The following is a 10,960-nucleotide window of genomic DNA, read 5'->3' on the forward strand; positions in this document are numbered from 1 at the left end:
CACGGGGATGCCGCAACAGTCACAAGTATGAAAAATGGTCATAAGTCACTTTTCTCAGTGCCTTCGGTCACTAAATGAACTGTGATAAGTCAAGGGCTACTTGTATCTGTAGCTCCAAGGTTGGAATTTTACATTTTGGAGGTCACAAAACTTCTGATGGGGAGTTGGAATTCTGGGAAATTCCCCAGGCTGGAGAATTCTGGGAGTTGAAGTCCACACATCTTAATGTTGTCATGCTTGACTTAACACACTGGGAAAGCACCAGGTGGAGACATCTGACATGTTTTCAGACGAATGATTCAAATCCCCAATTCAGCCAACAGCCACGCGTCTCCACAGGCGGCGCTCGGGATTCGAACCCGCCATCCGCAGAATGCTTTCTGCGCCTGCGCGTCTCTGAACCTGTAGAAGCCTCGCCGCCGCTCGTTGGCTTCTGACCTGCGCCATCAATTGCGAAGGGAGCTTAACTCGAGCTGTGATTGGCTGAGATCCTCGCCGTCACGGGACCCTGCTTTGACCAATCCGAGGGCTGCAGGGAGATCCGACTGTTGCGCCTTCTTTCCCCTCCCCCGGTTGCTACTCTATAGAAACGAGTCATTTCCGCTTCCGGGGGAAAGGAGCTGCGACTTTGGCGCAGGGTGAGGAGCGGTCTCTCCTGTCCTTTAAGCGGGCGAGGGCGATCGGCGGCCGGGAAGAGGCCGCTTCGGAGCCGGAGGACGGGTTGGGGGGTGTAGAAGCCGCCTGGAGGGTCTGGGAGCCCGCTTGGCACGGTTTCTCTCGGCCTGAGAGGCCGTCGCCTCCGCGAGTCTCTCTTTCAGCGATAGGCGAGTGAGGGTTCCGTAGAATCCCCCGCTTTTATAACCCAGAGGGCTCTCCTTCCCCTAAAAAGTGCCTCAAGTCCCCCGTTCTCATCGGTTAACAAAGAGCCCCATTTATCTTTTGGAATTGGAAAGGAGGAGGAGGAGGGGAAGCTGCAAGAATCTTGAGGACTAGCACCGCTTTTTGTAAATGAGTGGCAATGTTTTCTCTGACTGCTGAAGTAGAGAAGCCGTAGAGATCCTTAAAAGATTATTGAAGTGTTTTCTGTTAGGGGTGGAACAGTCCTTCCCTTTTTCCTATCCTTGGTCGGATCTCGTTTTTTCCCCTTCCAATCCAATCCAATCCAATCCATCAATGAGAATAGAGCTGGAAGGGACCTTGGAGGTCTTCTAGTCCAGCCCCATGCTCAAGCAGGAGACCCTATACAATTTGAGGCAAGTGGCTGCCCAAATCTCTTAAAACCTCCAGTGATGCAGCAGCCACAACATCTGGAGGCAAGCTGTTCCACTGGTTAATTTTCCTCACTGTCAGTGAATTCCTCCTTCATTCCATCAATAGCTTCCATCCACTGTTTTTTGTCCTGCCTTCAGGTGCTTTGGAGAACAGGTTGGTTCCCCCCTCTTTTTTGTGGCAGCCCCTCAAATATTGGAATACTGCTATCATGTCCCCCCTAGTCCTTTTTTCCTCTAGACTAGCCAAATCCTGCAACCATTTTAGTCTCCAGTCCCCTAATCGTCTTGGTTGCTCTTCTCTGCACTTTTTCTAGAGTCTCAACCTCTTTTTTGTAATGCGGGGACCAAAACTGGAAGCGGTATTCCAGATGTGGCCTTACTAAAGCTTTATAAAGCAACTTCACGTGATTTTGATTTTATGCCTCTGTTTAGACAACCAAGGATTGTATTAGATTTGCCACCTTCATTCCTTCCGAGGTTGGTAAAATGAGGACCCAGAGTGTTGGGAGCAATATGCTTACTTTCTACACCGCTTAGGGCTCTAAAGCACTTTGAAGTGGTGTACAGGTAGTCCTCGAGCACAATTGAATCCTAAATTCTTGTGGCTAAGTAAGATGTCTGTCAAGTGAATGTTGCCCCATTTTTCAATCTTGCTTGCCACCGTTATTAAATGAACTCACTGCAGTTGTTAATTTAGTAACACAATTGTTAAGGGAGTCTGGCTTCCACAGTGATTTTGCTTGTCAGAAGGTCTCAAAAGGGGATTGCCTGACTCCAGGACACTGCAGCTGTCATAAATATGAGTCAGTTGGGAATGCTGCAGTGGTCGTAAGTCTGAAAAATGACAAGTCACTTTTTTCAGTGCTGTTGTAAACTTTGAGGGGTTATTGAACAAGCTGCTGTAACTTGAGGACTACCTCCATGAGTCTAAGTGCTATTGCTATTTATTGCCAGTGCTATTTTCTTTATACGTGCATAGAAAATATTTTGCTTAATGGTGAGGATCGCCGGGTCTCTTGTATTACTGCAGCTTCTAAAGCATTGTTTCTTAAAGTGTGATCTGAAAGTCCTCAGGATTCAGGGATCCTCAAAATTATTTGCCAGCCTACATTGAAAAATAGCTGCAGTATTAAAAGCACATCCGACAATTGTGCGAAGCAGTAGTGGCAGGGAATGTGTCCATTTTAATGTATAATGTGATAAATAGCAGTCAATGTAAGTTATAGAACCCAAAAGTTCTTTTTGGGGTCCTCTATAATTTTGAAAAGTGGGAAGGATTTTCCTGAGAGGAAAACGATTGAAGAATCACCCTTGCATTACCGTTGATTGTTGCAATTGTAATTTGAATAAAATTTGTATTAAAAAAAAAGAACTCCTATACCTGCAATAACATTTTGTGGTACTGTTTGTATGTCTGCCTAAAATCTTTGGGAGAAAAACTGCCTGTCCCTCAGCTAAATTGCAAGCTATTTAACATTTAGACGTAAAAATAATAATATAGCGTTTTCATTTTTTGACTTCCTATTTATTTAGGGCTCTCCTTTCCTAAAGGGAAAAAAAAATCCCTTAATTCACTGTGCTTGGAGAAAAGGAGAGCATCCATTTTGACTTCTCTCAAGGTCCTGCTCTCAGTGAGTATCGTTTGTGTGTGCCAGATCCTCATCTCTTGTTTTATTTATCTCCAAAGTTTTTTTACTGCAGTACTTCCTAATTTCTCAGTTCATTTTTTTAGTTTGCAGTATGTGACCTACCTTCAAATTGTTGGGTTATTTTTCTTAACGTGGAGTAAATTATCTATCTAATTCTAGGAAAAGGCAAGTGAAAGAATGGCCATATATGACTTTCAATAGGTGGAATCTGCTCAAGGCAATTCATTTTATCCTGTCTTGACATTACCAAATGCTTTGGTAAAATCAGGTATCCAGAGATTCTGGAACTGATCTGTCTTCAAGGGGTGGTAGAAACTGGAAGGAAGCGAGGTCCCGCATAGGAGCCAGTGGTAGGTTGCAGGCGGTACGCCCCAGTACGGGCGTACCAGAGCCTGCCTGGAACACTGGATACCACTCCGGCACAGTGCTCCGGAGGGCCGGCCCGTGCTCCTCACCTGTCTTTAAAGTCTACAGCGCATACAGCGCCTGCGCGGTGCTCTGCCGAGCAGCTGGAGCATCGCGGAGGCATTGCTGGATGCTAAGACATGTGCACTGTGCGCACCCATGTGGACAACGCCGGGCCCGTTCCAACCGTACCGCTCTAGATGCTTTTACTTTGTCATTTTTGCCAGGCATTCAGGGTGCAACGTGGTATCCGATATGATTAATAATCAAATAATATTTTGGTAGAGTCTGTTGGAGGCTGGGATGCAGTGTGAAAAAATGGCTATGTTAGGTTTTGTTATATTTCCCCTTCCTCTTTTTTTTTCGCCTTCCCCCTCAATGCCTCTTTTCCTCACCCTGTGGAACAGCCGGGAGAAAAGCAGGATGTGGCACGAAGCTCGAAAACATGAGCGGAAGCTGCGGGGGATGATGGTGGATTACAAGAAAAGAGCGGAACGCCGGAGAGAGTATTACGAAAAGATAGTGAGTGTCTTTCTCCTTGGTTCGTTTTGGGAGAATGCCTTGATGTCTACCACCTCCCTCTTTCAGAATTAATATCCCTTTCAGAAATGAGCGTGAGAGGTTACGTTTTTCTTGGGAACAGAATTTTATGACAAATGGAAGAGCGAATCTATGTGACCCAGGATAATCTGCGTCAGTCACGACTAAAAAATGACACACAAGGGGCATCATAAATGCCACCCACCGAACAGCCCAAAGTACCCACATTTGCTAGAGAGAAGTTCTCTGAAGATGGGCTCCAGTACGAGTCCGAAAGCTCGGAAGACTAAACCTTTGGTACCAGTGACTGACACAGATCGGATCCTGCAGCATTTTCTGATGTTCAATATTTTGCAGAACTGATGGATGTCAGCATTTTTGGCCACGTCTGCATTAACAGTCCCCTGTGGGAGGGGAATATTTATTTTTATATTTATTTATTCATTGTAAGTTGGAGTTGGATCAAGGGTTGGTTTGGGAAAGTCACCTGTGGGGTTTCTTTCCTTCCAGAAAAAGGATCCAGCCCAATTCCTGCAGGTCCATGGACGTGCCTGCAAGGTGCACTTAGATTCCGCTGTGGCTCTTGCAGCTGAAAGTCCTGTGAATATGTGAGTAGTTTGCATTTTGGGACTGAACAACGGTAGAGCGGTGTGTCAGCGTTCCAAATATCATCCAGAATTAAATCAGAGTCCAAGGCAGAGCTTTCCTCAAAGCTCCAATTTAATAAGAGAGACATGTTGGTACAAGCTGTGGAAACCCGAATCTGAAAGCTTCCTGGGTTTTCCACCCAGTTGAAAATTCATGATCTTGTCCCCACACCCACAAGTCCATCACATGGTCCAATCTTCCTCTGCCACGCTGGCATTTCCACCCATCTAGTTTCGGTCAGGTGCAGAGGTGCGGAGACAAAAGATGACCTTGGGCTTCTAGAAAGGAATGTTTTATTTTGGCAACAACACATTCTGCTCCTTACTATTCCCCCTCCCAATTACCCCACTAATGAAACAACATAGTAAAATAATAGAAAGTGTGGCAGGCCAAAAATCCTAAAAGGAATATGCCCGCAGGCCTGACACAGTGTTTCCAACCTAGGCAACTTGGAGCTGTGTGGACTTCAACTCCCAGAATCCCCCAACCAGCGGATCTTGATAAGAATAACATTGGGTGGTTTTTTTGTTTTTTTTTTAATGGTGTTGTGTCCTTACAGGATGCCTTGGCAGGGGGATACCAACAACATGATTGACCGGTTCGATGTACGGGCGCACCTGGATTACATCCCCATGTATACTCCTCCTCTGCTGAATCCAATGTAAGGCGTTTGTTCTTTTTTTTCCTCCCCCCACCCCTCTCTCTGGTGCCGGAACGGACAGCTCCTTGCGTCAGTTGGAGGTTGAGAAGAGAGCTTGGTTTGGCTTCTGAAATATTTCGATTGGGAAGGAATAAGCTCCTCTGTAACCTGACTGATGGATTCCTTGAAATTGTGGCTGGGCAAATCACGACTGATTGTGTTTGTGCCACAGGCCCAAGCAGAAAAATTGCAGTCATTTGGCTGACGTATCAGAAGCAAATAGGAATAGAAGAGAAGAGAACAGAAAAGGGAGAAGAGAATAGAAAATAGAGAAGAGAAGAGAACAGAGGATAGGATAGGATAGAATGGAATAGAAGTAGAATAAAATAGAAGTAGAATAGAATAGCAGAGTTGGAAGGGACCTTGGAGGTCTTCTAGTCCAACCCCCTGCTCAGGGAGGAAATATTATACCATTTCAGACAAATGGTTGTCCAATCTCTTCTTTAAAACTTCCACTGTTGGAACATTCACAACTTCTGGAGGCAAGTTGTTCCACTGATTCTTCAGGAAATGTCTCCTTAGTTCTAGGTTATTAATGTTTTCTGGATGACGTAGGAACCCAGTTGTTGGTATAAAACAACATGGCCTTTTTGTTTTGTTTTTATGGGGGGGGGGGGGAGAAGGCTCAGATTAACAAGGGGAGTTTCGTCACCCCATGATTTTCGGAACTGGGGCACAGGTGGGAGCAGCCCAAGGCAGATCCGTTCTGCCCGTCTTTGTGTGCTTTTCGAAGACTTTCTCGCCTGACTTTTTGCATGCTTAGAATTTTAATTCTGTGTTTTTTTTCCCCTCTCTTGCGCCTGCAGCTCTCCCGAGCAGGAATCGGACGAAAGGAAATGCAACTATGAGAGATACAGAGGACTTGTGCAGAACGATTTTGCTGGCAGTAAGTCCTCCTCAATTTTTCTTGCCCCGCTGTAGAGCACAGAGGTTTAAGGCAGGGGTGTCCAAACTTGGCAACTTTAAGACTTGTGGACTTCAACTCCCAGAATTCTGGGAGTTGAAGACCACAAGTCTTAAAGTTGCCAAGTTTGGACACCCCTGGTTTAAGGAATGGAGGCTGCTTCTTTCCTAGCCTCTCTCAAATGTGTTCCATCCCTCAACTTACAACCATTCATAAGACCCAGTCTTCTTTTTGGGAAAGTCCGCCTGCTTTTGCTGCCCTGGATCAGCTTTGCAGGGATCTCATGGGCTTCCTCTCCATCCCTCTTTGGCAGTCTCAGAAGAACAATGCCTGTATCAGATCTACATCGACGAGCTGTACGGAGGACTCCAGAAGCCCAACGAGGACGAAAAAAAGAAGTGAGTAACAAAGAGGTGGACCGACGTGGGAGGCCTTGGTTGCGATTCTCACCTTTTTTGTGAATTAATATAGCCTTTATTGTCATTGTGCATCATATATACAGCAAAATTGGTTTGTGAATTGAGGAATTGTCCTCGGGGCTCTCTGAGGTTTCTCACGGACGTTTCATTGCCCAACTAAAAAACGTCATCAGTGCTGGATAGGATTTATAAACAGAGAGCAAAACCCTTTCACCTCTAGCACTGATGAGGTTCCCTAGTTGGGTCATGAAATGTCTGCAAGAAAGCAATCAAGCTCAGAGAGTACTGAGGACCCACAGTCACAAAAGGACCCCCACAGCTCTCCTCCTCCTCTACTTCCCCCCCCATCTCACTCCCCTCTAGCACTGATGAAGTTACCTAGTTGGGTAATAAAATGTCTGCAAGAAAACAACCAAGCTCAGAGAGCACCAGGGACCCCACAGTCGTTGTCGTCCTCCTCCTCCTCCTCCTCCTCCTCCTCCTCCTCCTCCTCCTCCTCCTCCTCTTCCCCCCCTCCTCCTTCCCCCTCCTCCCCCCCTCCTCCCCCCCTCCTCCCCCCCTCCTCCCCCCCCTTCTAGCACTGGTGATGTTACTTAGTTGAATCATGAAATGCCTGCAAGAAAACAAGAAAGCTCAGAGATGACCAAGTACCCTATAGTAGTAGTCCTTCTCCTCCTCCTCCTCCTCACACTGATGATGTCCCCTAGTTGGGTCATGAAATGTCTCCAAGAAAGCCACCCAGCTCCGAGAGCACCAGGGACCCCACCGTTCGAGCTACAAATGCTCTCTTCTTTCGGTACCTTTTGTGACTCTTCCCCATGTTGCTCTCAACTGAGCTCAGATATTGAATGTTGGGTTGAATTCCTGAAGAGAAGAGATTTATTTCCACGCCTGGTTTGAATTCTGACCGCTGTGAGAGGCAGGGTGGGGGTGGGGTTGTATTCCTACCACTCCACCGATTAAACCTGGTCGAAAAGCAGCATAAAAATTCTTGAAATAAATTGGGCAAAGAGTAGAATACCCAGCACATTTTTGTTCTGTGGACTCCCGGCAGCTTGATGAGAAACATTCTTCTATGCAGGTTGGCGGAGAAGAAAGCTTCCATCGGCTACACCTACGAGGATAGCACAGTGGCAGAACTTGAGAACCCGTCCGAGAAGCGAGCGGAGGAGGAGGATTCTGAGGAAGACAGCAACACCGACGAGGATGAAGTGATCCCCGACATTGGTACGCCTCCAGATCATCTTTTTAAGGATCAGGCGTGTTACAGAAGCAGGAACACGGCAGGGAGCGGCTGAGAGATCTGGCAGATGTGGTTGGATTGGATGGGGAAGGCGCGCCAAACTTTGGCTGTCTTATAGCAATAGCAGATTTATTTACCGCTTCATAGCTCTTTTACAGCCCTCTCTAAGCGGTATACAGCCTCTTTCCTCCCAACAATCTGGGTCCTCATTTTACAGACGTCAGAAAGATGGAAGGCTGAGTCAATCTTGAGCCGGTCAGGATCAAACTCCTGGCTGTGGAAGGAAGGAGGATATATGGAGGGAGGGAGGCAGGCGGGATGGGTGGGAGGAAGGAAGGAGGATATATGGAAGGAGGAAGGCAGGCAGGGTGGGAGGAAGGAAGGAAGGAGAATATATGGAAGGAGGAAGGCAGGCAGGGTGGGAGGAAAGAAGGAGGATATATGGAAACAGGAAGGCAAGCAGGGTGGGAGGAAGGAAGGAGGATATATGGAAGGAGGAAGGCAGGCAGGGTGGAAGGAAGGAAGGATATATGGAAGGAGGAAGGCAGGCAGGGTGGGAGGAAGGAAGGAAGGAGAATATATGGAAGGAGGAAGGCAGGCAGGGTGGGAGGAAAGAAGGAGGATATATGGAAACAGGAAGGCAAGCAGGGTGGGAGGAAGGAAGGAGGATATATGGAAGGAGGAAGGCAGGCAGGGTGGGAAGAAGGAAGGAAGAGCACTAGCATTTATATACCACTTCACAGTGCTTTTAGAGTCCCCTCTAAGCGGTTTACAGAGTCAGCCTCTTGCCCCCAACAATCTGGGTCCTCATTTGACCCACCTCGGAAGGACGGGAGGCTGAGTCAACCTTGAGCCTGGTGAGATCTGAACTGCCAAATTGCAGGCAGCCGGCAGTCAACAGAAGTAGCCTGCAGTGCTGCACTCTGACCACTGCGCCACCTCGGCTCTTAATGTTGCTTTCAGATGTCGAAGTGGACGTAGATGAGCTGAACCAAGACCAAGTGGCTGATCTGAACAAACAGGCGACAACTTACGGGATGGCCGAAGGAGATTTCGTCCGGTAAGATTTCTCTCCCTCCCTCCTTTTTGGGGTGAGTTCCCGAGAAGCTTACACGCGATACAGAGGGAGTCCTTGACGTAGGATCACGCTGGAGCCCCAACATTTCTGTTGCTAAGCGAAACATTTGTTAAGGGACGTTTGTTCCCTGTTACGACCTTTCTGGCCGCTGTTGTTAAGTGAATCATTGTGGTGGACAAGTTAGTAACACGGTTGTTAAGTGAATCTGGCTTCCCGCATAGACTTTGTAAGAAACCAGAACACGGGAACCGTCATAAAGATGAGTCAGTTGCCAAGCGTTCAGATTTTGATCACATATAAAATACCAGAGTTGGAAGGGACCCTGGAGGTCTTCTAGTCCAACCCCCTGCCTAGGCAGGAAACCTTATATCGTTTCAGACAAATGGCTATCCAACATCTTCTTAAAGACTTCCAGTGTTGGGGCATTCACAACCTCTGGAGGCAACTTCTGTTCCACTGATTAATTGTTCTCACTGTCAGGAAGTTTCTCCTCAGTTCTAAGTTGCTTCTCTCCTGGATTAGTTTCCACCCATTGCTTCTTGTTCTACATGACCACGGTGTATGTGAGCTGTAATGGTTCTAATTGTGACAAACAGTCCTGTCACTTTTTCCTATGAGGTCGTAGCTTTGATTACTAAATTAAATGTTGTAAGTTGAGGACTACCAGTACTAACAATCAAAACAAATTGATAGTAGATAAAAGTCAACGGAACGGGTTGTACTCCGATCTCTTTTGTTCATGATGTAATTCAAGGCTGATGACATGTTTGACACACCCACCCTCTCATCACCAATCTCTCCGGGTACCCTCTGTGTGTAAGCACCCCCTTTGTCTTCAATGCCCCCTTTTCTTTTTCTGGAAGGATGTTGAGGAAGGACAAAGAGGAGGCGGAAGCTATCAAACACGCCAAAGCTCTGGAGGAGGAAAAAGCCATGTATTCGGTAAGAAAATAGGAATAGAACAGAGCAGCACAGAGTAGAAATTAGCATAGAAATTAAGAGAGGAGAAGAGAGAACAGAATAGAATATAGAAAATATAGAATAGAATAGGAATAGAATAGATTAGAAGATAGAAATTTAGAATAGAGTAGAATAGAATAGAAAGTAGAAATTTAGAATAGAAATAGAATAGAAAAGAAAATATGGAATGGAATAGAAATAGAATAGAATAGAAAATAGAAATTTAGAATAGAGTAGAATAGAAAATAGAAATTTAGAAATAGAATAGAAATAGAATAGAAATGATAGAATAGGAATAGAATAGAAAAGAAAATATGGAATGAAATAGAAATAGACTAGACTAGAAAATAGAAATTTAGAATAGAGTAGAATAGAAAATAGAAATTTAGAAATAGAATAGAAATGATAGAATAGGAATAGAATAGAAAAGAAAATATGGAATGAAATAGAAATAGAATATAATAGAAAATAGAAATTCAGAATAGAATAGAGTAGAATTAGAAAATAGAAATTTAGAATAGAATAGAAAAGAAAATATGGAATGGAATGGAATAGAAATAGAATAGAAAAGAAAATATGGAATGGAATAGAAATAGAATAGAATAGAAAATAGAAATAAAATAGGAATAAAACAAGAATAGAACAGGGATAAGGATAAGGATAGAATAAGAGAGTTGGAAGGGATCTTGGAGGTCTTCTAGTCCAACCCCCTGCTTAGACAAGAAACCCTCTACCATTTCAGACAAATGGTTGTCCAATCTCTCCTTAAAACCCTCCACCGACATCCACAACTTCTGGAGGCAAGTCATCCCACTGGTTAATTGTCCTCCTTGTCAAGACATTTCTCCTTAGTTCTCGGCTGGGCCGGGCCTGGCTGTTCTCTTCATTGGATGGAGAGGAGATCATCTCCAGTGCTTCCCACTTCTGACTCATCTAAAATCCTCCCCGATGCAGGCCAAAAATTGGGGGACATTCCCCTCATCCACGGCTGGTCAACCGGGGAGCAGTGATGATAGGCCCCACGAGAGCCTGGGGCCTTTCTTTGGTCTCTCAGATGAGCCTTTTCTTCCAGGGCCGTCGCTCCAGGCGGCAAAGGAGGGAATTCCGAGAGAAACGTTTGAAAGGCAGGAAGATCAGCCCTCC

At 45.7% G+C, this 10,960-nt stretch overlaps 1 protein-coding gene across 4 annotated transcripts in view; it reads left to right on the forward strand.

Moving 5' to 3' along the window:
- Positions 1 to 599: 599 nt before the first annotated feature.
- The window catches only part of CLASRP (CLK4 associating serine/arginine rich protein), a 27,005-nt gene continuing 16,644 nt past the window's right edge, over positions 600 to 10,960 (forward strand). For all 4 annotated transcript variants that reach the window (XR_014176178.1, XR_014176179.1, XM_081962546.1 and 1 more), the window contains exons 1-11: positions 600 to 638; positions 2,805 to 2,902; positions 3,733 to 3,847; positions 4,376 to 4,473; positions 5,073 to 5,174; positions 6,020 to 6,099; positions 6,431 to 6,515; positions 7,618 to 7,763; positions 8,743 to 8,839; positions 9,721 to 9,799; positions 10,890 to 10,960. The exon at positions 10,890 to 10,960 is cut by the window's right edge and continues 3 nt beyond it. Coding sequence is in view for 2 of the 4 variants with exons in the window: in XM_081962546.1 (XP_081818672.1) it covers positions 3,749 to 3,847; positions 4,376 to 4,473; positions 5,073 to 5,174; positions 6,020 to 6,099; positions 6,431 to 6,515; positions 7,618 to 7,763; positions 8,743 to 8,839; positions 9,721 to 9,799; positions 10,890 to 10,960 (857 nt within the window). In the remaining 2 variants the exon portion in view is untranslated. The remainder of the gene's footprint in view (positions 639 to 2,804; positions 2,903 to 3,732; positions 3,848 to 4,375; positions 4,474 to 5,072; positions 5,175 to 6,019; positions 6,100 to 6,430; positions 6,516 to 7,617; positions 7,764 to 8,742; positions 8,840 to 9,720; positions 9,800 to 10,889) is intronic.

This window comes from Natrix helvetica (assembly GCF_964273705.1).
Source record: "Natrix helvetica genome assembly, chromosome: 9".
NCBI lineage: Eukaryota > Metazoa > Chordata > Lepidosauria > Squamata > Natricidae > Natrix > Natrix helvetica.